Source organism: Geotrypetes seraphini, chromosome 9 (assembly GCF_902459505.1).
Source record: "Geotrypetes seraphini chromosome 9, aGeoSer1.1, whole genome shotgun sequence".
NCBI classification, from domain to species: domain Eukaryota; kingdom Metazoa; phylum Chordata; class Amphibia; order Gymnophiona; family Dermophiidae; genus Geotrypetes; species Geotrypetes seraphini.
This window is the reverse complement of record NC_047092.1, coordinates 97,930,225-97,957,661: the sequence shown is the minus strand read 5'-3', so window position 1 is coordinate 97,957,661 and position 27,437 is coordinate 97,930,225. Positions and strand designations below refer to the sequence as shown.

Here is a 27,437-nt window from a genome sequence, read left to right as displayed (position 1 = left end):
TGCTGGGCACGATGGACCACTGATCTGACCCAGCAGCGGCAAATCTTATGTTCTTATCTGAAAAAAATAAATAAAAACAAGAGAAAAATGAAATCGATATGGTTCTCCAAACTAGTGGCGTAAAACTAAAGGCAAAAGAATTGGCATTTGTGAAATATAAAAAAACTCAAGAAGAGGAATACAGAAAGGAATATCGGATGAAACTGAAAAGTCGAGATATACATCTGGTGAACGCGCAAGCAGAAGAGCAAATGGCTATAAATATAACAAAGGGCGACAAAATTTTTTCAAGTATATTAGTGAAAGGAGGAAGACAAAAAATGGAATTAGAAGAATGAAAGAAGGTGCGAACTGCTATGTGGAGAGAGATGAGGAAAAAGCTAATGTGCTAAACAAATACTTCTGTTCGGTGTTCACAGAAGAAAAACCTGGAGAAGGACCGCAATTGTTCAGCAAAGAGACACCTGAGAATAGAATGGATCCTACACTGTTCATGGAAGAAAGTGTTTATGAACTTGAAAAATTGAAGGTGGACAAAGCTATAGGACCAGAAGGGATCCATCCCAGGATATTGAGAGAGCTCCGAGAGGTTCTGGCGGGTCCTCTTAAAGATTTGTTTAATAAATCTTTAGAGAGGGGAGAGGTTCCGTGGGACTGGTCCCTCTTAACATAAGTAGTTGCAGAGATGAAGTGGGAAACTACACACCGCTAAGTTTCACTTTAGTTATTGGAAAAATAATGGAAACATTGCTGAAAGAAAGGATAGTGAAATTCTTAGAATCTAATGGGTTACAAGATCCAAGGCAACATGGGTTTACTAAAGGCAAATCGTGCCAAATGAATATGATTGAATTCTTTGACTGGGTAACCAGAGAATTAGATCAAGGACGTGCGCTAGATGTAATTTACTTAGATTTCAGCCTTCCACAGTGCCTCATAGGAGGCTCGTAAACAGACTCCGTAAGCTGAAGTTAGGGCTCCAAGTAGTGAACTGGATTAGAAACTGGTTGACGGACAGACGCCAGATGGTAGTAGTAAATGGAATTCGCTACGAGGAGGGTCAGGTGAGTAGTGGAGTGCCTCAAGGATCAGTGCTAGGACAGATTCTGTTCAATATTTTTGTGAGCGACATTGCTGAAGAGTTAGAAGGAAAGGTTAGCCTTTTTGCAGATGATATCAAGATTTGTAACACAGTGCACACCCCAGAGGGAGTGGAAAACATGAAAAAGGATCTATAAAAGTTAGAGGAATGGTCTAATATCTAGCAACTAAAATTCAATGTGAAGAAGTGCCGAGTGAAGCATTTGGGGGTAGAAATCCAAGGGAACCGTATGTGCTGGGAGGTGAGAGGCTGATAAGCACAGATGGAGAGAGGGACCTTGGGGTAATTGTGCCTGAGGATCTAAAGCAGTGGTCTCAAACTCAAACCCTTTGCAGAGCCACATTTCGGATTTGTAGGTACTTGGAGGGCCGCAGAGAAAATAGTTAATGTCTTATTAAAGAAATGACAATTTTGCATGAGATAAAACTCTTTATAGTTTATAAATCTTTCCTTTTGGCTAAGTCTTAACAATAATATTGTAATTTATTGCTAAAGAGACATATGATCAAGAAACTTTTATTTTACTTTTGTGATTATGATAAACATACCAAGGGCCTCAAAATAGTACCTGGCGGCAAGGCAGGATTAATTCTTCGAGTGCTCCTAGGCACACAAGTACACTGGGCCCCCCATGCCTTGCCCCGCCCCTGCCCCGCCCCCATTTATCTGTTTTCTTATTTACGTCTTTATTTCCACTTGCATTTCTTTTTTAAAAAAAATTCAAAACAAACAAAGATTAGCAAACCAGTGCACAATTTTTCTTCTATGCCACCCCAAACATCTCTGAACAAATTCCCCTTCCTTCCCGTCCCACCTACTTACCCAGGACTTTAACTCTGAACCCTTTCCATACATATATAAAAGTGTTCAAATATATTGTAAAGCAGTAATACTATCCAAAATATAAGTCTATATTAATAACCAAGTTTATAACGGCTCTCAACTGCCTCACTCTTTGTCGACCAACTATAACCCATATGTATGTATAAACAACCAAATCTGTGTTCCACTCCATGTATGTTAACTTGTAACGAAACAACAAGCCAAGCAGTCCACCAAAGAATCCAACATGAAACAAAAGAAGATCGGAAGACAATAAGGAGATTCAAATCAGGTTTATTCAAGGAGCTCCCAAGAACCATGCCTGATGCATTTTGCCAAACAAGGCTAGTCAACGCTAACAAAAAACCATGTCTTTCATACACACAGAACACAGATACACTCTCACCCAGTATGTAATAAATAATCACAAACTAAAAATAGAAATATTATTATTATTATTTTATTTCTTATATACCGCTATACCGTGAGGTTCAAAGCGGTTTACAATGAAAATAGATTAAAAATACATTAAAATAAAATAAATAAAAATTATACTTTGGATTTCCCTAGCTGTCCCGAAGGCTCACAATCTAGCTAAAGTACCTGAGAAAACAATAAATAAAAATAAAATAAATGAAATAAAGTAAATTCCAGTCAGACAATAGGTTCTGATGTTAGAAGTTCATAAAGACGATATGTCAAGGAGCGAAAGCTGGTATGCTCCTTGAGCCCTGACGTATGCAGCCAAGCCAACACACAATATTTCAGCCATGAGGTTTCCCAGGAAGTAGTAATGAGTGCCAAAATACAGGCTAGTCATTTAGATCAGAGTCAATGCAATGCTAAAATGCAGGCATGTCATTTGGATCAGATGACCTCTGCAACAGCCAGACAACTGCCACTATCATCTCGGTGCATCAGCTGCATTAAACGGTCAACTGCCACCATTCTCAGATCCGATATCTAGTATGGTATAGAACCCTGCTGGATCGGGAGAGGGGCGGAGCTGTGCTCTTAAGTCTCTGCCACTGCTTCTGCTGCTGGTTTCGGTGTGGCCCCGGCGTCTCCTTGTGCTCACCGTTATCCCCTGCTGGATCGGGGGAGGAACGGAGCTGTGCTCATTAAGTCCCTGCTGCTGATTCTGCTATCTGCCGCTGGTTTCGGTGCGGCCCCAGCGTCTCCTCGTGCTTAACCATTAGCCCCTGCTGGATCGGGGGAGATGCGGAGCTGTGCTCTTAAGTCCCCGCCGCTGCTTCTGCTGCCTACCGCTCTTTTCGGTGCGGCCACAGCATCTCCTTATGCTTATCGTTATCCCCTGCTGGATCGGGGGAGGGGCAGAGCTGTGCTCTTTAGTCCCTACTGCTGATTCTGCTGCCTGCCGCTGGTTTCGGTACGGCCCTGGTGTCTCTTCATGCTCAACCGATTAGCCCCTGCTGGATCGGGGGAGGAGCGGAGCTGTGCTCTTAAGTCCCCGCCGCTGCTTCTGCTGCCAGCCGCTGGTTTCGGTGCGGCCCCGGCGTCTCCTTGTGCTCACCGTTATCCCCTGCTGGATCGGGGAGAGGCAGAGCTGTGCTCATAAGTCCCCGCCGCTGCTTCTGCTGCCTGTCGCTGTTTTCGGTGCGGCCCCAGCGTCTACTTGTGCTCACCGTTATCCCCTACTGAAGAAGAAGGAAGGAAGGACGCAGAAAGGGCCTCTACTGAAAATGCACCATTCTAGGCCTTTAGGCTTGTAGACAGTTATGCTGCGATTCTATAACTGTCAAACTCCTCCTTTCCAAGATGTTTTCTGACTCGCCCGAGTGAAAATTAAAAGAAAAAAGTGCAGAACCCTGTAAAACTATGAATAAGGTATATGAAAGGAACAAAATAAACTAGAAATCAACAAAGAAAACTAAATATAACTAAAAACTTAAAAATATAAGAGAGATATACTGAAGCCCAGGTCTTATTCAGGCAACATTCTAGAATATGTTAAATTGAACCGCCAAGAAGCCAAACTGCATACAGTGAAACCCCACAGAAACAATAACACATAACCCCCTAATACTCAGCAAAATATAAATATAGCAGATGTAAATTTGAAGAAGCTGACACATTTTGATCACAATTGAAAATAAAATCATTTTTCCTACCTTTGTTGTCTGGTGATTTAATAAGTCTCTGGTTTCACTTCCTTCTGATTGTGCATCCTTTCTTTCTTTCTCCTGCATGCTTCCTCTCCTTCAGACCTCATCTCAACCAACATCTCTCTCTCTGTCCCTCCATGAGTCCAAAATTTTCTTCCTCTCTCCCTGCCTGCCCCTTGCCACCCAACACACTCCATTCCCTCCTCCAATTTTAAACTTTTTCTTCCTCTCTCCTTGTCCCCTCCCCTTTCTTTTCTTCTTTCTCTCTCCCTGCCCTTCCCTTTCTTTCTCTACTTGACCCCCTTTCTTTCCCTGTCCTCTTTCTTTCTTTCATTCTCTCTCCCTGCCTCTTTATTTCATAGAAACATAGAGTATGACGGCAGAAAAGGGCTGGCGGCCCAACAAGTCTGCCCACTCAAGAACCCTCCCTCCCTTGAGAATCCATCTTTTCAGCATAACTCTGTAGCAATCCCATCTGTTTGTCCCATCGTCTCTTGAAGTCGAGCACGCTAATGGCCTCGACCACCTGGCGTGGAAGACCATTCCATCGATCAATCACCCTTTCGGTGAAGAAGTATTTCCTGGTGTCACCATGAAATCTTCCCGGGGAATATCATCAGGCACACTACTATTATGCTCAGTTGAGGGAGACCTGTGGTCCCATGGTGGACAGCACCAAGTTGGATAGGTACTTTTTCTTTCTACCTACACCCTTGAACACCTTTCTCGCTGGTACAAAATAGTCAAAGAATTGATGGTTGTGGCTGGCATCGTCCAGGTGGCTCAATCTTGGGTGAAGGAGTTGGGGTGTACTTTCAATAACGGACACGTTCAGGAGGTATTTCAAATGGGCTTGGGATTCTTTAAAGCCACTGAATTGCAGGAAACCCATTTCAAATAGTTACACAGGGTTTACCTGACCTGGGCTCGAGGCTGTACCATTGGCTTGTGGACAGCTTCACACTGTTTATGGTGTAAATCTGAAGTTGGCACCTTTGTTCATACCTTCCTGGAGGGATGAAAACTGACCTTATGGACCGCAGTCATCCATATCATTGAGGGGCTTTTGAAACGATCCATATCCTGGGATTACAGAACTCTCTTGTTGGGGGATCAATGTCTGCTACTCAACAACAATGTGCCTTTGCCTGATTGTAAGGTGTTTAAGGACGATACTATCTCCTATGGTTGGGTCAACCCCCGTGGAGTCCCTTGACCCCCACCCTGTTTAACATCTATCTTGCCTCCCTAGGAAACCTCTTGCAGAGTTTAAAGCTCAAATTTTTTATCTATGCAGATGACATCACCATACTCATTCCGCTAACCTGCTTTACATCAGAGCTGCTAAATTCTCTATCATTTATTCTAAATCAGGTTGAACTTTAGATGTCAGCGTTTAGATTAAAGTTAAATTCAGAAAACACTAAATTTTTCTTGGCAGCTCCAAATGACAAAATCAAGGAAACTATGTTACATGTGAATGGGCTGGATTATGGTATTGAGCAATCCTTAAAAATACTAGGAGTCACTTTAGACAAGCATCTCACACTGGAGAAATACTCTGACCTAGTATTTAAAAAAAGTATCTCGGTGCTTTGGAAACTCCACACCATAAAAAAGTACTTTGGTGACGCCTCTTTTCGTCTGTTGGTACAATCCTCTATTCTAAGTATTCTGGATTACTGTAACATCATATACCTAGGCACCTTCAAGAAAATCTCCAGGAAGTTGAGGCTGGTCCAAAATACAGCCGTCCGTCTCATCTTTGGCTTGAAGAAATGGGAACACATCACCCTTTTCTACCACAAATTGCACTGGCTGCCGTTTGAATCCAGAGTTCTATTTAAGTTCTCATGCATCTGCTACAAAACAGTATTTGGTATGTCACCGGATTATCTTTACCCTCACTTCAACCTGAGTTACAACAATAAGAGCTCCCCCAGAATACATCTGTTTGCTTTTCCCTCACTAAAATCATGTCATCTTAAAAGATTCTTCGAAAGAACCTTCTCTTTTCAGGCGGCTAAACTAAATTCATGGCTCGTCCAAATTGTGCTTGATGCCTCTTCATATCTCAATTTTAGAAAGCAGATTAAAACTCAACTATTCAATAGACCGAATCCTTAACGTACTTCATTACTATCTCCTCTCATTCTTTTAAGATTGTTGCTCCCTCCTTATGGCTTGTATGTATTTTTTCCTTCACTTAAATTGTAGACATATAACTAGTTTGACTTCTATGATTGCATTTTCAATTTCAATTGCATTGCTTGTATTTCATCTAACTGCTGTGAACCGCCTAGAACTCCCTGAGTATGGCGGTATACAAAATAAAATTATTAATTATGATTCCGGAACTCTGCAAGATGGCAGCATCAGCTTAAACTCTGTCTATGAGGCAGTTTTTGCTAAGAAAATATGAGAGCTGACTGCTGGTTAATCCTCCCTACCATTGAGAAGTAGGTCAGAAGTGCGATTTGGCTGATTGCAAGTTATTGGCAGTTGAGTTTTGAATCGCTGACAGTGGCTAGTGAACTGGCTGTCGGTTGATGTTTATTTTTGCCTGCCTGATACAGTTTTCTCGTACTCTGAAAACTTTATCTGACTGCTAATTGTAAATCAACACAAATACTAATTGGCAGTTGAGTTTTGATTCGCTGACAGTGGCTGGTGAACTGGCTGTCGGCTGATATTTATTTTTGCCTGCCTGATACAGTTCTCTCGTACTTTGAAAACTTTATCTGACTGCTAATTGTAAATTAACACAAATACTAATTGGCAGCTGTGTTTTGATTTGCTGACAGTGGCTGGTGAACTGGCTGTCAGCTGATATTTGTTTTTGCCTGCCTAATACAGTTTTCTTGCACTCTGTAAACTTTATCTGACTGCTAATTGATAATCAACTCAAATACTAACCAGCAGAGGATTGAAGCAGTATCGGTGCTTTGAGTTAACTGACGGCGACTGACAGTGATCCTTTGATCCAGTATAGAGAATGACACGGTGGCGGGTTACCCGCGGCTAGCCGTATTTAACCGCGGGTAACCTGCCAAAACAGGGAAGAAAAAATAGTGGCCTCTGCGGGACGGGGACAAGGCCATTCACCGCCCCGTGGAGCGGTGAATGAACTTGTCCCCGCAGTGAGACAATCAAGGATCGTGCGGTCCCCGCCATCTCCCTCCCTCCCTCCTTACTGCCGGTTGATTTCTGCCGGTCCGTGTGAAAGGGGAAAAAAAAAAAAAAAGCCTCCTTCCTTTTCCCCTGCTCTTACCGCCATGCTCATGCTGTAGCTACTAAAGCTGACAGGAAGTCTTTCCGACGTCAATTCTGACGTCGGAGAGGACGTTCTGGGCCAGCCAATCGCTGCCTGGCTGGCCCAGAACGTCCTCTCCGACTTCAGAATTGAGTCGGAAAGACTTCCTGTCGGCTTTAGTAGCTACAGCATGAGCATGGCGGTAAGAGCAGGGGAAAAGGAAGGAGGCTTTTTTTTTTTTTTTGAGCGGCAGGGAGGCAGCAGGCTGGCTTTGGCTAAGGAGGGAGAAAGGTAGGCAGGCAGGATTCGGGGGTGGGGGTGGGACAAAGTGTGGAAGGCAGTGAGAGGGACATAGGAAGGAGGCACTGGGGGCACTAAAGACAGAAAGGGGCACTAATGACACGGGAAGGAGGCACTGGGGGCACTAAAGACAGGAAGGGGCACTAAGGACATGGGAAGGAGGCACTGGGGGCACTAAAGACAGGAAGGGGCACTAAGGACATGGGAAGGAGGCACTGGGGCACTAAAGACATGGGAAGGAGGCACTGGGGGCACTAAAGACAGGAAGGGGCACTAAGGACATGGGAAGGAGGCACTGGGGCACTAAAGACATGGGAAGGAGGCACTGGGGGCACTAAAGACATGGGAAGGAGGCACTGGGGGCACTAAAGATATGGGAAGGAGGCACCGGGGGCACTAAGGACATAGGAAGGAAAGAGGGAGGGAATAGAAAGGGACAATTCTTGGGCCTGAGTGCAGAAAGAAAGAAATGAAAGAAAGGATACACAGACAGAAGGAAACGCAACCAGAGACTCATGAAATCAATCACCAGACAGCAAAGGTAGGAAAAATGATTTGATTTTCAATTTCGTGATCAAAATGTGTCAGTTTTGAGAAGTTATATCTGCTGTCTATATTTTGCACTATATTTGTCTATTTTTCTATAGTTACTGAGATGACCGAGCTTGCGGAGATGGGGCGGAAACAGGGTTTTAAAATTTTAGTCCTAGTAGTTTGCCAGTCCACAAAATAATTATTTTATTTCTGCTGGTTCACGGGTGTAAAAACACTGATGTAGAGTATGCCAGCTTTCTTTTTCGCCCAGCTGCATGCGTTCAAAAAGCCGCGCTTGCGCGGCTGCTCGATTTGATCAATCTTCTCCTCTCTTATAACTTCCTGTTTCCGGTTGCGTCAGAGGAGAATATTGAACAAATGAGCACCCGCACGTGCGACTGGGCGAAAAAGAAAGCCGGCATACTCTACATCTAAGATGAGATGGCGGAACACTGCAATCGGTCAGGTGTCTGCTGTTTTTGTATCACTGCCTGCCTGCGCTCATGTTCCAGATCTTCCTGCATTTTTAGTGTGCATAATTGACCTGATTCAAGCTATAGGTGAACATGGGGGACATGTCATTGCAAGGGAGGACAAGTCAATTGATTTATTTTATGTTCAGTTTTTACTACAGGGCAGAGGCACTGAAACAGATTCTCAGTGCAGTAGTAGTAGTGGCAGGACTCTCTTCTGTCTTCATGGTGTTTTGCAGTACTGAGGCTTATATGGATGTTGCGGGGACGGTGATGGGGTGGTGACTGGGGTGGCAGTGGCGGTGACGGGGCGGTGAAAGGGATGGTGGTGACGGTGACGGGGCGGTGAAGGGAACGGCGGTGACGGAGAGGTGCAGAGGATGGTGGGCTGGGGACGGTGCAGTGACAGGGACAGATTTTTTCCCCGTGTCATTTTCTAATCCAGTAGCTTGAAACCAGCATAGGAAACAGAGGAAGGAGCCTACTTCATTAGATAGACGGTTTGATCCATTCGTCTTCCGAGCTGGCGTGGGCTATGTGGCTGTTGTCTGACAGTGGAGTGCTGACAGTGGCTGGTGAACTGGATGTCGGTTGATGTTTATTTTTTTCCAGCCTGGTACAGTTCTCTCCCACTCTGAAAACTTTATCTGACTGCTAGTTGAAAATCAGCATAGATACTGACGAGCAGAATAGTGAAGCTGAAGCCTGAACTAGATAGACCCAGGAGCCACACCGAAGCCAAAGGCAGGCAGTAGAATCAGCGGCTAGGACTTATAAGCACTGCTCTGCCCTCCCCAGATCCAGCAGGAGATAGCGGTGAGCACAAGGAGACGCCGGGACCGCACCGAAACCAGCAGCAGACAGCAGAAGAAGCAACGGAGTACTTGAGAGCATGACTCCGCCCCTTCCCTGATCCAGCAGGGGATAACGGTGAGCATAAGGAGATGCCGGGGCCACACTGAAACCAGTAGCAGGCAGCAGAATCAGCAGCAGGGACTTAAGAGGACAGCTCCGCCCCTCCCCCGATCCAGCAGGGGATAACGGTGAGCACAAGGAGACGCCGGGGCCGCACCAAATCCAGCGGCAAGCAACAGAATCAGCGTCTGGGACTTAAGAGCACAGCTATGCCCCTCCCCCGATCCAGCAGGGGATAACGGTGAGCACAAGGAGACGCCGGGGCCACACCGAAGCCAGCAGCAGACAGCAGAAGCAGCGGCGAGGACCTAGGAGCACAGCTCCGCTCCTCCCCCGATCCAGCAGGGTCCTATACCATACTAGATATGTTAGATACAATGAGCTTCGCATCTTGCACCACCATAAGAACCACACTTTTAAGTTATACACAAGCAATCCTTCTGATACTCCTGCTCTTAACAGACTGGAAAACAACTGCACACAATATATATCCAATACCCATCATAGCATTCTCCAGAGGAATTATCCAGCCAAACTGGCATCTCATATTAAACAGAAACACATACTATCAGCCCTTCACATATCAACCCTCCCCTAAATTAACAACTAGAAAACCAACAAATCCATACAATACCACAATACTACCCCACCAAAGATCACTCATATACCTGAAAACAACGAGCAACTCACCAATAGAGTATATCCCTCTCAAATGCGCCTATATGAACATCAGAGCCATTGGCCCTAAAACAGAACGCATAAAAAACTGGATAGAAGAAGATAACCTTGATTGCCTTTTTCTCACAGAGACCTGGCTCACCTCTGATACAGACCCCAGAATAACTGAAGTCTGTCCAAAAAGCCACAAAATGACACTGGTATGCAGAGAAAATAAGAGAGGTGGAGGAATTGCCATCATAGCCAGAGACACATTAAACATACACCTACTAGACAAAATAGCAAACCAATACATGGATTTACTTGCCTGTCAACTCTCAAGCACATCACTTAAAAGAACACTCACATGTATACTATGCTTCATAACCCCAAGTAACTGGAGCATAGCCAAGCCAATATTTGAAGAATTTATCTATCGAAACTCCCTAGCAACTACCTACAACCTCCTTCTAGGAGACCTCAACCTTCACCTTGAAAACCATTCCTACAAAAATGCTGAAACTGTACTAGCATACCTAGAAGCCCTAACATATAAAATCTTAGATCCTCAAACTACACATGAAAAAGGACACCAGCTGGACATCGTAGCTTACATGTCCCAACAGACCTCACATCCAGAAATTCAAACCTTAAACGGAAAATGGAACCGTTCCCTTTGGTCTGATCACTACACCTAGTCCTTCGAAATCAATTGGTCTTGTAACAAATATACTCCGACTACTCAACAGACTACCTTCCTCTCACGCAAACATATAGATCCCTCAGTATTCTGGACAAAAACAGACACCATAATCCAACACTACACATCTCAAAATGGAACCTGCTAAGTAGGGCCACACTAGACGAACTAGCTCCAGAAAAGCCTAAAACCGAAATCCACAGAAAATCAAACAAATGGTTCGACAACTCAATGTAGACAACTGGAAAGAAAATGGAGGAAAAGCGACCAAGAATCCACAAAAACAGCATAGATAGCAACAAACCGAAAGTACAAACAAAAACTGAAAGAAAAAAAGAAGGGCATACTACTCGAAACAAATTGGAGATGGACCCCAAGACTCAAAAAAGCTGTTCCAGCTACTATAAGTCCTTACAAACACAACACCATACATAGTGACCAACAATTCACCCCCACCTACAGCCACCTTCTTAGCTACCTACTTCAAAAACAAAATCGCAAATATCAGAGCCTCTTTCAACGGAACACCCTCACACATAGAAACATCATTTCCACAAACAGAAAAAGACTCAGTCGCAGCAGATAGAACCTGGTCACATTTCTCACCTATAGAATAGGCAGAGTTCAACAATCTTTATAATAAATACAGCCATGCAGCCTGTGACCTCAACCATTGCCCCCCATACCTACTGAAAAACTCAAGCATATTATTCCGCTTCCTACTTCTACAATGGATATACTCATCACTGCGAGATGGTTATTTCACACAAGAACTCAGTGAAATCATAATAATTCCGATATTAAAGGACCCTAAACGAGCAAAAGACCAACCATCCAATTACAGACCCATTGCCTCAATACCATTGTACATCAAACTGATGGAAGGTCTCGTAACAAAAACTTTAGCCTCTTACCTAGAGAATCACAACATACTCCACCCCACACAATCGGTATTCAGAGCCAAATACAGCACGGAGACACTACTAGGAACACTAATGGACACTGCAAGACAATACCTCTGTACAGGCAAGAAAATTCTGTTGATACAACTAGATCTTTGCCTTCGACTTGGTAGACCACGACATGCTTCTACAAACTCTTGATTCAATAGGAATCTCAGGCAAAGTACTTGCATGGTTCAAAGGATTCCTAAATCAAGAACTTACAGAGTCAAAACAATGCAAGAAAAATCAGAACCATGGTCCAACCCCTGCGGAGTTCCCCAAGGATCACCCCTATCACCTACACTATTCAATATATACATAGCCTCCCTCTGCTACTACCTAGATAATCATGGCATAATTTCATACAACTACGCAGATGACATCACTATTCTCTTACCCTTCATCCAACCAGAACCCGTCATGACAAGCACAATAAAACAAAACTCTCAATTCAGTTGCAATTTGGATGACAGAGCACAAATTAAAACTTAACCCTGACAAAACAAATTTCATCCTACTAGAAAACAACAAAACTTCAACATTAACTAATCTTGTAATAAACTCGATCTCATACCCAATACAACCTACACTAAAATTGCTAGGAGTCACAATTGACAGAGGCTGCACCATGCAACCCCAAATTAACAAAATAATAAAGGCATCGTTCATGACCATGAGAAATCTAAGAAAAATCCGAACATTCTTCGAAAAGAAGCAATTTCTACTATTGGTACAATCTCTTATCCTTGGGATGATAGAATACTGCAACAAACTATACCTACCTTGTCCTGCGACTATGATGAAGCAATTGCAGACAATACAGAATACAGTCCTGAGACTTGTCTATTTCCTAAAAAAATATGACCATATCACAGAGGTAAACCATGACTCGCACTGGCTTCCAATAGAAGCGAGAGTGCACTTCAAATTCTACTGCTTACTTTACAAGGGTCTCAACGGAGAAAGCCCAACCTACTGGAATAATCGACTAAATCAATCCTCCTCAACCAGACACAGAAGATCCCACTCACTATTCACTCACACATCATCCAAAGATGTCAAACGAAAAAAACTTTATGATAATCTAATAGCCTCCAAAGCAGCTAAACTGGACAGACAAATCACCACTCTACATAGTAACATAGTAACATAGTAGATGACGGCAGATAAAGACCCGAATGGTCCATCCAGTCTGCCCAACCTGATTCAATTTAAATTTTTTTTATTTTTTTTCTTCTTAGCTATTTCTGGGCAAGAATCCAAAGCTTTACCTGGTACTGTGCTTGGGTTCCAACTGCCGAAATCTCTGTTAAGACTTACTCCAGCCCATCTACACCCTCCCAGCCATTGAACCCTCCCCAGCCCATCCTCCACCTAATGGCCATACACAGACACAGACCGTGCAAGTCTGCCCAGTACTGGCCTAGTTCAATATTTAATATTATTTTCTGATTCTAAATCTTCTGTGTTCATCCCACGCTTCTTTGAACTCAGTCACAGTTTTACTCTCCACCACCTCTCTCGGGAGCGCATTCCAGGCATCCACTACCCTCTCCGTAAAGTAGAATTTCCTAACATTGCCCCTGAATCTACCACCCCTCAACCTCAAATTATGTCCTCTGGTTTTACCATTTTCCTTTCTCTGGAAAAGATTTTGTTCTACGTTAATACCCTTCATGTATTTGAACGTCTGAATCATATCTCCCCTGTCTCTCCTTTCCTCTAGGGTATACATATTCAGGGCTTCCAGTCTCTCCTCATACATCTTCTGGCGCAAGCCTCCTATCATTTTCGTCGCCCTCCTCTGGACCGCCTCAAGTCTTCTTACGTCTTTCGCCAGATATGGTCTCCAAAACTGAACACAATACTCTGTTATCTTCGACTACAGACTACAAAGCCTTCAGGAGAGACATTAAAACCATACTCTTCAAAAAACACATGAAACCTATCCAGCACAACCAATCCCAACCCAATATCCAACACTCTATTTACCCTTAGATCTCTCTAATACTCTTTTATCTACCAAACGTTATCTAAAACCCATAATTTCACCCTATTCTTATCTCCTAAAAACCTCCAGTTCCCTTTGGTAACTCTTTACCCAATATATATTACCTTAAAAATTCTGTCATCGCTTATTCTATTCCTTCAAATTTTGAATGTAATTTTGTTTTAGTTTGGATGTAATCCGCTTTGAACCGCAAGGTAATGGCAGAACTACCTTGCGGTTCAAAGCAGAGCATTCCTTAATCGGTATGACAACATCCATATTATATCATTTAGATCACCATACTTCTGTCATATTAATTTTGCTTGACCTTTCGTCTGAATTTGACACAATTGACCATACCCTTTTAATAAACAGGCTTCAATCCATCGGTGTGACTGATCAGGTTTTGCTCTGGTTTAAGTCTTACTTCGAAAACCGTTCTTCCAATGTCTTTTTCAATAATACGACTTCAGAAAGTTTTTCATTACCCTATGGCATCCCTCAAGGATCAATACTTTCTCCTATAATATTTAACATTTTTCTTGCTCCCCTTATGACTCTATGCCAGTCTATCGGATTTTCGGTATTTGCCTACGCGGATGATATACAGCTGTTACATCCGATTGATCCCAATAATTCACAAGAAATAGCAGCAATAAATCGAAAGCTGGATCAAATTCACCATTGGCTGGATACTAATAGACTAGCCTTGAATATTAATAAAACAAACATTATGCTCTTTCCATGGAAAGACTGCTATAGACTTCTTTCTCCCATTTCTTTTAAAGGCATTCCATTGCAGACAACTCAAAATATTAGGATTCTTGGAATAATATTTGATAACAAACTATCTTACCATGATCATATAAGCCAGGTGGTCAAATCTACTTTCTATAGACTTCGCCAAATTTGTTCTGTGGCTAAATTCTTATGCGCAAAGTCTTTGAATATCTTAATTCATTCTCTAGTAATCTCTAAAATTGATTATTGTAATGCCTTGTTTAAAGGTCTGCCACAAAAAGAAATCAGACGTCTTCAAATTATCCAGAACGCCTCTATTAAAATTATCTACAAAGCCAAAAAATTTGATCATGTCTCTCCATTGCTTACTTTTAAATCTTTATTATTTAAAACCCCTGCCTTTATTTTTAGAGTCTTAATTCCTTACTCTACCTCAAGACTGTTGAGATCACAAGACCAACACTAACTGGCCATTCCTTCATTAAAAGTTATCAATACGAGGCGTCACACTAATTTTTCAATAACCGCTCCCCAGTCCTGGAATGACCTCCCATTATTTATAAGAGAGGAAAAGAATTTGGACAAATTCAAGACCAAACTTAAGAGTTTCCTTTTTAAAGATGCTTTTAGTGAATAAATGTAATGGTTTTGTCTCTTTTTATCTCATATTTCATTACAAACTATATTTGTTTCCCCTCCTAATGTTTTTACCTTAAATATATTGAATTAAATACTGATTGTAATCCATTAATAATTTTCCCTTTTGTGTTGATATCATAGAAACATAGAAAGATGAAACATAGAAAGATGACGGCAGAAAAGGGCCAAGGCCCATCAAGTCTGCCCACTCTATAGACCCTCCCCTTAAGATTAGCCAATGTTTTGCCCTGACCCACGTAGTGATCCCACATGGGCGTCCCATTTATTCTTAAAATCTGGCACGCTGCTGGCCTCGATTACCTGTACTGGAAGCTTGTTCCATTGATCAATCACTCGCTCCGTGAAGAAATACTTCCTGGTGTCGCCGTGAAATTTCCCGCCCTTGAGTTTGAGCGGGTGCCCCCTTGTGGTTGAGGGGCCTCTGAGAAGGAAAATGTTATCTTCCACTTCTATACGTCCAGTGACGTATTTAAACGTCTCAATCATGTCTCCCCTCTCCCTGCGTTCCTCGAGAGTGTAGAGCTGCAAATTGTTTAGTCTTGCTTCGTACGAGAGACCTTTAAGCCCTGAGACCATTCTGGTGGCCATCCTTTGGACCGACTCAACCCTCTGCACGTCTTTGCGGTAATGTGGCTTCCAGAATTGCACGCAGTATTCCAGATGAGGTCTCACCATGGTCCTGTACAGTGGCATTATGACAGCAGGCTTTCTGCTGACGAAACTTCTACGGATGCAACCCAGCATCTGCCTTGCCCTTGAGGAAGCCTTCTCCACCTGATTGGCAGATTTCATGTCTGTACTAATGATTACTCTTAAATCTCGTTCCGCTGAAGTCCTGGTCAAGGTCTCCCCGTTTATGTATAGGTTGTATTATGTATATTGTATTATATTATATGTATAGGTTACTTAATTTGATTGATTCAAACTTTGTATAGGAATGTTTGTATTCATTATTTTAATTTGCTATGATTTATGTATGTTTGATTTGTTACCCATATTTGATTATTTAAGAAATTGTACATCGCCTAGAACTTGGAATAGGCGATTAATCAAATTATATAATAAACTTGGATAATAGAAATCACTAATGTAATGTAATTATTAAATTTCTTCCTATTGCATTTCTATATCTCTGTTTTACTTCAAAAACCTTTCTTCCTTTACACCCTCCCAAACTAATATATCCCTCTCTTTCCTATTATGTTGTCTTTCTTGCCTGGGCATGCAGTCTTTCTGCATCTTCCTTTAAAATCTGAAGAATTTAACAATAGCCAGACACAAAAATAATTGAGTCACATGACAGAACTTTAGGACTTTTATTACTGGCAAAGTAAAGAGAAGGAATGAAGGGGATTTTAGGTAATAGGAGAGTGACCTTGGGACCAGATTCTCAAAACTTTAACGCCACCGCTAAACTATTTTCCTGCGGTTTAGCCTGTACGTAGTTTAGCGACGGATTAAGATATTATCTTCCTCTTTAGCGAGGATTCTAGCAGTCTCCGACACTGACATGCAAATGGGCTCTTCAACATTGAAATAAGCCCTCCTGGTGGATTCTTAAAATTGCTAAGCCATTTTTAAAAAGTGGCGTCAGCTTTTGGTGGCTAAAAAAAGCGACTGGTTCAGGGGTGTCAGTCATTGTCAAGACTGCTAGAAACACCTCTTCCCGGCATCAGTGGCGGCAAACACCACCCTCCTCCCAAAATGGCAGCGACACCTCCCCCCTCTGCAGCAGGAGAGATACACACTCTCCTCCACTGGCAAGAAACCCCACCCACCTCACAGCAGGAGAGATGCACATTTTCCCCCACTGGCAAGTAAACCCTCCCCCCCCTTACTTCAAAGTTGAAGAGCAGAAGCGACATGGATCCACTCTTCCCAGCTGCCTGTGTCGTCTAAATGGGAATTCCCCTCCCCAGTGCATTGGGATGCATCCGGGAAGGGGCCTGAGGCTCTGGTTGGCCTAGGTTGTATAAAGCCCCTCCCATGGGAGGGGCCTTAAACAACTTGGGCCAATCAGAGCCTCAGGCCCCTCTCTGGATGTATCAGGAAGGGGCCTAAGGCTCCGATTGGCTCTGATGCCTAGAGCCCCTCCTATGGGCATCCAAGCCAAACAGAGCCTTAGTCCCCTTCCCAATGCATCCAGGGAGGGGCCTGAGGCTCTGATTGGCCCAAGTTGTTTAAGGCCCCTCTCCGGGAAGGGAAATTTCAATTTAGATGACGCAGGCAGCTGGTTGGAGTGGGTTCACGTCCCTCTGGCTCTTCAATTTTAAGGGAAGTGGGTGGGGGAGATGGTGCGGCGGGGGAGTTACTTGCCAGTGGGGGAGAGTGGGCATATCTCTCGGTGCGGGGTGGGGTGGCAGTTGGGATTTTAGTGCAGTGGTAGAGTATGGGCATTTCTCCCGCTGCTGGAGGGCATTTGTTGCTTGTGTTTTGGGGTTTATTTGTTTTTTTACACATTTTTTCTGCGCATGTGCCCATTGCTGTCACCAGAGATGGGCACATACAAATTTAGCAAATATTTGCTGCTTTCTGCTGACCTTATTTAGTTTTTTTGAAAATGTCTTGCTTTTTTAGATTCGCTAACAAAAGGGCTGCGTTAACAGACCGTCACTTTTTAACGCGGGTTTTTGAAAATCCTGCCCTTATTCCTTTGAACTTAATTCTAATTCTCCTGTTTTAACTACATTGTTCAAAATTTTACTTTCTTCATAAAGTGCTACTGACAATATCTAGCCAGCTTAATCTCATCCTTTTCCCCAGCCTTTGGGGATTCTATAATTAGTCAAGTTATAACCAAGAATATGAGATTTTTGCCCCATCTTGTTTAGGAATGTGCTATTTAAGCAGTTTTCTGCATTTTTTTAAGTTTATATATGAATACACTCTTTATCCTTTTGATGAGGCTCTTTTGAACCTGGGCGTGGCAGCCTATAAAAATGGACAGATAATGTGGTGGAATGGGCAAGCATGAAAAATACAATAGCCATTATATTTTCCTTCCATTGCTCTGGATTTACTAGTCAGGGTTTGATTATAAGATAAGGATCTATCCAAGGGCAAAGGAGGAGGGGTTAATTTGGCTATATAAAATTACAATTGGAGAAGCCAGAACACAAACCAGATAAGACAAATATGGGATAATATATTGACCTAAATATGTGTTTTGTGCTGAGGTCACTGGAAACAGGAGTAAGCTTTCTCTCAGGTCACTAGAACTATTATATAAGCTCTGTTGAAGACCAGAGAAGCTACACACAGGCTGTAGCTTAGTTTTATGAAGTTACGTTGTTTCAATGTGTGCCCAGTCTGATCTCCAAAGACCTGTGTGACAGATAAGGTTTGACTTTTGAACTGGTTGCTATAGAGATGGATTTTTCTTCTTACTACAGAGATTACATTCCAGGGGAGGGGGGGTTCCCTCTCCTTTTTGCAGGGTAAAGTTAGAAATGCTAATTGGATATACAAAATGCATATATAATGAATAAAATTTTAGTAAACTAATAACACAGGAACTTTCATATTCAAGGGTTCAGATTGAAATATTATTACCTCTAAAAATTGTACTGGAGGATGCATATAGGAAAATGTAGGGTTTGTGGGAGTGGACTGGCCATTTCCCTTTTTCTTTCATTGAGACATAGGATTTTCAGTGCATGCTCTTAAGTGACTCAGTAACAGGGAAGCAGTAGTTTGACTTTTAAGGAGAAATGATTTACAGCTATGTGTATGGATACTTTTCCCTCTGTAAGTATATTATATTGTAACTAGTCTTATAGCCCGTTACATTAACGGTTGCTAGAATATATGTGTGTGTGTCTCTCTTTATTTCTTTCTTTCTCTCTCTCCTTAGCCGCTTTCTTTCTTTCTTTCTGTCTTTCTTTTTCCTTGACTGTCCATCACCACCCCTTGCCTGCTCCCCCTGTCCATTCTCCCTTCCTTTTACCTCCCCTGTGTCCACCACCACCCCTTCACTGCTCTCCTTATGCAGCAGCAGCCCTTCTCCCTTTGTTTTACCTCCCCTCTGTCCAGCAGCACCTCTTTCCTTCTCCCCCTGTCCAACATTAGGCCTCCGTTCCTTTTTCTTCACCCCCCCTGTCCATCAGCACCTCTTTCCTTCTCCCCCTGTCTAGCAGTAGGCGTCCCTTCCTTTTTCTCCCCCCTCCTCCTTCTTATCCCTATGATACATTTACCTTGCTCTGCCCCTGATCAGAGGTTCCCGACAGCCGTCCAGTTGCACCCATTGGAAAAGTTCCCTCTGCCGCATCCCGCACTCCTCCTGACGCGACTCCCGCTGTCTTTCTGTCTGTCTCTGTCCCTGGCCCCCTTTGTCTGTCTTTCTGTGTATCTCCCTGCCCCTGTGTCTTTCTTCTTTTCTTTCTGTCTCCCTTCCTCCCTCTGTCTGTCCGAAGCAGCATTCCCTCCCCCTCCATTTCCCTCCCCCACACCAGTTCCCTGTGCACCTGCCCCTGTGTCTTTCTTCTTTTCTTTTTGTCTCTCTTCCTCCCTCTGTCTGTCTGTCCAAAGCAGCATTCCCTCCCCCCACACCAGTTCTCTGTGCAGCAGCATTAGCGTTTCCTCTACCCCCCTTTCCCTTCCCGCGGTCGCGACTACAAACGCGGTCCCGAGTCCTTTGCCGCCCCCCTTCCCTTCCCGCGGGCCCAACTACACATGGCGATTCAAGCAGCGTGTGCAGCAGTCTTCACACGCTGCTTCAGGTCCTTCTACTGCCCTGATTTACTCTGGCACATCCCTGATGACATCATCAGAGACGCGGCAGAGCAAATCAGGGCAGTAGAAGAGCCTGAAGCAGCGTGTGAAGACTGCTGCACACGCTGCTTAAATCGCAAGTCGGGCCCGCGGGAAGGGAAGGGGGGGTGGCAAATGACTTGGGTCCCGGGCAGCGGAAAGTTGCTGGGCTCCTCAGTGGGGGCACTGAGCGGCCGTGATCCCTCTCCTCCCAGATCCCCCCTCCCGCTGGAGGAATGGAGATCGGCGGCTACAGCCGCTGGCTTCGGCATCTTCTATCCACTGCAGCCAACCCTAGCGGAAACAGGAAGTAGTCAGAGAGGGCGGGCCGCAGTGGACAGAAGACGGCAAAGCCAGTGTTAGCGCGGTGCAGCGCTTTTCTATCCATTTAAAGGCGGGTGAGCTGGCGAGATGGAGGAGGTGGTGGTTTTGGCGGTGAGTGAGGGCGGGAGGGGGGAGTCGCCGGCTGTGCTGTGCTTTCCCGATCTGGCCGCTGCATATGCACTGTGACCACAGACCTACGGATTACAGATCAGGGATCACAGATCATGCAGGTCTAAGTGCGCATGCGCGGCTAGCGTTTTATTATATAGGATACTTTTTCCTGGTTTCTTCTGCACCTTTTCTTTATTAGATAAGCTAGTATTAAAATGTAACTTTTAAGAATTATTGTGTGAGGGTGACAGACACTCCCCCAATATGCATACAAGAGCCTTATATGGTATCAAGTATTCATGACCAATTATATGCAGGCAGTAAAATGTCGTCATGTATTAGGTATATTTAAGTGAACCTAGCAGAATGGAATTTTGAGGGCGTTAAGTCAGGGAAGTTGCATTTACACTCTCTGACTTGTTCCTCCATTGTACAAATGAATGCCTTGAAACAGGACTGTCTGTAAACTTTGAATAAAAAATATTTTATGGGAAATATTTGTACAATTATCATCATTTCAGTGCACCTTTGAGCAGGGTAGAGCCAAAATTCTGCTCACTTTACCCAGTTCCTTTATAAAACACAATTTTTACTTCTGTTTACCTGTCTAGTATTGCTGTCCCATTCTATGCTGCTAGACATTTTCTCATCCATATCCAGACTGCAAGAGTCTTTGTCCGTGATGAAGTCAATATGTTGAGATAACGAATCTGTTTCAGAATAGTTAGAAGGTGCCTCTGATCTCTGATAAGTTGGCGATGAACATCTAAATGGTGACTCCAAAAATTTCTTAATCGAAGGATGGTTGAGAACTAGAGTATCACATGACTTCAAACCCTACCAAAAAGTATAAACAGACTTGTTACTGAAACATACCAAATCAGGCCAAATTTAATCATTTAAATAATTTTATACAGCTTAATGCTTAGCTTATGCTTAATATTTAAAAATGTATAAAACCAAAATGTTTTTTAACTAGACAGTGCATTTAAGGCCTTCTTTTACTAAAGTGCGTTAGATGTTTCTACTGTGGCCTGCAGCACTAAATGCTCATAGGAATTAAACTAAACCTTAAATTTATATACCGCATCATCTCCATAAAGATAGAGCTCGGCATGGTTTACAGGTAAATTCAATAAATGAGGGAAGGACATAATAAGAAATTAGAGGATAGCTAGCTTTACATTTTAAATAGATAGCTTTACATTTTGGAGAAAAGCCAGGTTTTCAGATGCTTTTGGAATAATTGGAATGAGTCTAGGTTTAGCAGCGGAGTAGGGAGGTTATTCCAAATCTCAGTGAATTTGAAGAAAAGGGATTTCCCTAATTTACCTGCATACATGATGCCTTTTAACGAAGGAAAAGATAGTTTGAGTTTGTGGGCAGATATGGTGCTCGGGCCGCTTCTATTTAATATATTCATAAATGATCTAGAAACAGGGACGAAGTGTGAGATAATAAAATTTGCGGATGACACCAAACTATTTAGTGGAGCTCAGACTAAAGAGGACTGCGAACAATTGCAAAGAGACTTGAACAAACTAGGTGAATGGGCAGAGAGATGGCAGATGAAGTTCAACGTTGAGAAATGTAAAGTGTTACATGTGGGAAGCAGAAACCCGAGGTGAAGCTATACGATGGGAGGGATATTATTGAAGGAGAGTACCCAAGAAAGGGACTTGGGGTAATGGTGGACATGACAATGAAGCCAACGGCACAGTGCGCAGCGGCCGCTAAGAAGGCAAATAGAATGCTAGGCATAATCAAGAAGGGTATTACAACCAGAACGAAAGAAGTTATCCTTCCATTGTATCGGGCGATGGTGCGTCCGCATCTGGAGTACTGCGTCCAATATTGGTCACCGTACCTTAAGAAAGATATGGCGTTACTCGAGAGGGTTCAGAGGAGAGCGACACGTCTGATAAAAGGTATGGAAAACTTTCATACGCTGAGAGATTGGAAAAACTGGGACTCTTTTCCCTGGAGAAGAGGAGACTTAGAGGGGATATGATAGAGACTTACAAGATCATGAAAGGCATAGAGAGAGTGGAGAGGGACAGATTCTTCAAACTTTCGAAAAATAAAAGAACAAGAGGGCATTCGGAAAAACTGAAAGGGGACAGATTCATAACCAATACTAGGAAGTTCTTCTTCACCCAACGTGTGGTGGACACCTGGAATGCGCTTCCAGAGGACGTAATAGGGAAGCATACGGTACTGGGGTTCAAGAAAGGATTGAACAATTTCCTGCTGGAAAAAGGGATAGATGGGTATAGATAGAGGATTACAGTTCAGGTCCTGGACCTGTTGGGCCACCGTGTGTGCGGACTGCTTGGCATGATGGACCTCTGGTCTGACCCAGCGGAGGCACTGATTATGTTCTTAGGTTCTTATGATTGTACAAAGACAGCAAAATGTTGGCAGTAGCAGGATCTCACTTTCCTCAACATGTGAAGACTAAAAAAACATTTTTTTTTTACCAGAGAGTTGAGGTGATCATTAAAGGAAAGTGTAGCGTCAATAATGATGCCCAAAACTTTGCTTGAGAATTCGATCTGCAGTGTGGGACCAGAAGGTAGTGGAATGAGCGTGGGTAACAGATCTAATTTTGGGCCAAGCCAGAGTAGTTTTGTTTAGGACTCTTTCAGCTTCATTTGTACAGAGAAGGCCCAGGATTGGAGTTTCGTTATGCAAGCTGTTATATTTTCGGTGAGGTTAGTGAGGTTCGAATCTATCTCGAGAAGGACAAGGATGTCATCTGCATATGTAAATAGAGTTTCAAAGGGAGATAGATGGAAGAATTTCAAAGAAGACATATAAATGTTGAAAAGAATAGGGGACATAGGTGATCCCTGGGGAACACCACATAGTGGACTCCAAGGAGAAAACATGGTTCCATTCAGGTTAACAGTGTAAGAACGGGATCATAAAAATTTCGAGAACCAGTCTAAGACTGTGGAATCAATGCCTATCTCAGAAAGTTGGTAAATTAAGATATCGTGGTAGACATCAAAGGCCGCAGATAGATCAAATTGTAGTAGGATAGCAAACTTATTATGAGATTGAATTTGTTGGATCTTTGAGATTAAAGAGGCCAGTAGGGATTCCGTGCTGAAATTGGGTCTAAAGCCATATTGGCAAGGTAATAGAATGGAGAATCTCTCTAAGTAAGTTGAGAGCTGAGTGGATATAATAGCCTCGAGCATTTTGGTCAGGAGAGGAATATTTGCTATAGGACGGCAGCTGGAAGGGGAGGATGGGTCTAGATCAGCTTTTTTTCAGAAGTGGGGTCAGGGCAATGTGTCCCATTTGTACGGAAAATAGGCCAGATAGTAAGGCTGAGTTGATAAGTCTGGTGAGAGATGAAATAGCCTGCACGGGAATTTTCTCGTAAAGGTAGGAATGGAACGGGTCCAGGGCACATTTGCAGGATCTTAATTTGTGGCACAGTTTAGAGACCTGGGCTTCGGATACATGCTCAAAGACTATCCAGGATCTATCTGCTGGGATAGGGTTAGTGTCGCTGGGCACTAGAAAATTGTAAGTTACTGTTGATGGAAAAGAACTTCTTATAGTAGCAACCTTTTCGTTGAAGAATTTTGCTAGGTCGTCCGCTGCTAGAGAGGAGGGGAGAAATTTGTAGAGGTTTGTAGAGTCATTTGTAGAGGTTAAGGAGCGCCAGATGTTAAACAATGTGCTGCTCTGGTTAATGGATCTGGTGATTTTGTCACCGTAAAAATTCTTCCTTGCTTTTTTTAGTACTGATTTTTTTTCCATTTATGCTCTAGTACACAGCATTTCTGCTTTAGTTCTCTGTGGTACGGAAGATACCACGGGGCCTTAGGGGAGTAAGAGACCGTTTCAGTAGATAGAGGGGCAAGAGACCAGTATGTAGACTCAGAGAGGTTTACCCAGTTGTGCCAGTTGGTTTCTGGGGTATCAGGATTGGGACAAAAGGAAAACTGGTTGAGAAATTGGGTCCAGAACTGTTTGCTTGCAATTTTTTTACGGAAGGTAATAGATTTTGTGGCGTGGGGTTGAACCCCAAGGTGAGACATGACAATGGGGAGACAGAAGGTACCTAAAAAATGATTGGACCAAGGGACATGTTCCCAGCGAACACCTTCGGCTAGAGTTTTGTAGGAATTCCATGAGCGTCAGAGCATTTAGCGCTCCAGGCCAGGGTAGAAACCTCTACTGCAGTTTAGTAAAAGGGGAGGTAAAAGTTTTACAGTATGAAAAAGCATACTAAAATCATAGATATTAAAACATTTCTTGGACTCTGTCCTGAAACTGAACAGATTTTGGTACCAATCCTCCACTGAACAAATGCTTCCTAGGCTGTGTCCTCCTCCAGATTTAGCTCTGTCAGGTACGAAAGCCAAATAAAAAAACATGTCCAATCCAACAGATTATAAACAGTGTACGAAAATATGGTAGGCAATATTCTGCCTACAACAGGCTATTTTTTTTAGTACTGGCTACCACAGAAAGTTACACCTAAATATTCAGTTCTGGCCCGTATCCAAGTACCAGTACTGAATAACCCGGTTTTCAATGGTTTCAGAAAGTCTTCTGGATAATTCAGTGTTGGTACCCAGGATAGCTATCCAGCAAAATCAGAACTGCTATGCTTATTTAAGAAATTTGTATCTTGCACTACCATAAAATTCTAGGCAGGTTCCAAAAATTATATCCACATCAATCAACATACAAGAACAGCAACAAAATAAAATTCTCATCACGGGATAATGATCACAACAGCATTTTTTTCATGGCAAGTTACCATAAACCTCTTAATTTTTTTTAAATTCTTTATTTAGAATTTTTAACATGACAATCTTTTTCTTTTTTTCCCAATTCTTTATTCATTTTTAAAAACTTTACAATAAGTGTAACAGCATTTATAACATTTTAAATTCAAATACAACACTTAATATTCTGTTAAAATCCATATCAGAATTATATCCCCCCTCCCCCTAATCAGTAACATTCTTTAAATTCAAGAAAACCTACCATAAACCCCATACCTATATACCTTATTTAATATTCAAATCAAAAACCCTTCCCCCCCATCCTGGATGTACATTTTTAAGGGGAAAAATAATATTCAATCATTACAATATTTTGTTAATGGGTCCCAAATCTGAAATTTTCTAAAACTCCCCTGCTGTGTGGCTATCGTCCTTTCCATTTTATAAATGTGACATAAAGAGTTCCACCAGAAACTGTAATTAAGTCTCTTCCAGTTTTTCCAATTACTCGTAATCTGTTGTATGGCAACCCCTGTCATAATAAGTAGAAGCCTATTATTAGATGATGATATTTGGCTTTTAGCCCTCATTGACATGCCAAACAGTACAGTATCATATGATAATGCTACTGGATTTTCTAACAAACAATTTATTTGACCCCCTTATTGATTTCCAAAAAGCAAGAATCAGTGGACAATAGAATAACAAATTATCTAATGTCCCCGCTTCGAGATGATAGTGCTAGCATCTATTTGACTTAGAGCTATTTAACTTCTATAAACGAACTGGGGTCCAAAATGCTCTATGTAACAGAAAAAAAACAGGTTTGTCTCATAGATGCAGACACTGTACATCTCATACTCCAAGACCAAATTTGTGGCCATTGAGATGCAGTAATTTGATGCTTAATCTCAATGCTCCAAACGTCCCGAAGATCAGTTTTTGGTTTTTTATTTATAAAGCCAGATATTAATTTGTACCACTGAGCAGCCTGGTGTCCCAGAAAGTCTACCTGAAAACACAAGAACGGCAAACTATACTGATCACAAAGATTTTTCCATTCAGGGAACCATACCTGAATGGCCTGCTTCAATTGCAACCACTTATAATTTTGTGATTTATTAAGACCATATTTATGTTGCAACTGTGAAAAGTCAAGCAGCTTACCATTAGAAATATCATCATCTAAAGCTGTTAGGATGGGAGGACATAAGAGAAGTGGAAAGACAGAGGTCTAAGCTGAAAGGAGCGATAAAAATGGCTACGGACGTTTATGTGAAGAAAATAAAAAAAAACAAGAGGAAAAGGAAGCCGATATGGTTCTCCAAATTAGTGGCTGAGAAAATAAAGGCGAAAGAGTTGGCGTTCATGAAATATAAAAAAACCCAAGAAGAGGAGAGCAGAAAGGACTACAGGGTGAAACTGAAAGAAGCCAAGAGAGAGATACGTTTGGCGAAGGCACAAGCGGAAGAACAAATGGCTAAAAATGTAAAAAAGGGAGATAAAATTTTTTTCTGATATATTAGTGAAAGGAGGAAGATAAAAAATGGAATTGCTAGGCTAAAAGATGCTGGGAACAAATATGTGGAGAGAGATGAGGAGAAAGCAAATGTGCTAAACAAATACTTCTGTTCTGTGTTCACAGAAGAAAATCCTGGAGAAGGACCGAGATTGTCTGGCAAAGTTACACGAGAAAACGGAGTAGATTCTGCGCCGTTCACAGAGGAGGGTGTTTATGAGCAACTTGAAAAACTGAAGGTGGACAAAGCGATGGGACCAGATGGGATCCATCCCAGGATACTAAGGGAGCTCAGAGAGGTTCTGGCGAGTCCTATTAAAGACTTGTTCAACAAAATCTCTGGAGACGGGAGTGATTCCTGGGGATTGGAGGAGAGCGGATGTGGTCCCTATTCATAAAAGTGGTCACAGGGATGAAGCAGGGAACTACAGGCCGATGAGCCTCACTTCAGTTGTTGGAAAAATAATGGAAGTGTTGCTGAAAGAAAGGATAGTGTACTTCCTTGAATCTAATGGGTTACAGGATCCGAGGCTTTACAAAAGGTAAATCGTGCCAAACAAACCTGACTGAATTTTTTGATTGGGTGACCAGAAAGCTGGATCGAAGACATATGCTAGATAGCAATGTTACTTACCGTAACAGTTGTTATCCAGGGACAGCAGGCAGCTATTCTCACTAGTGGGTGATGTCATCAGACAGAGCCCCGGTACGGACGTCTCACAAGCACGTGTTGCTTGTAGAAACTTAAAGTTTCTAGATGCCC

At 42.7% G+C, this 27,437-nt stretch overlaps 1 protein-coding gene across 9 annotated transcripts in view; it reads right to left on the bottom strand.

Moving 5' to 3' along the window:
- The window catches only part of YEATS2 (YEATS domain containing 2), a 1,675,245-nt gene that overhangs the window by 1,303,263 nt on the left and 344,545 nt on the right, over positions 1-27,437 (bottom strand). For all 9 annotated transcript variants that reach the window (XM_033957686.1, XM_033957691.1, XM_033957693.1 and 6 more), the window contains one exon: positions 21,005-21,238. In XM_033957686.1, the coding sequence (XP_033813577.1) occupies positions 21,005-21,238 (234 nt within the window). The remainder of the gene's footprint in view (positions 1-21,004; positions 21,239-27,437) is intronic.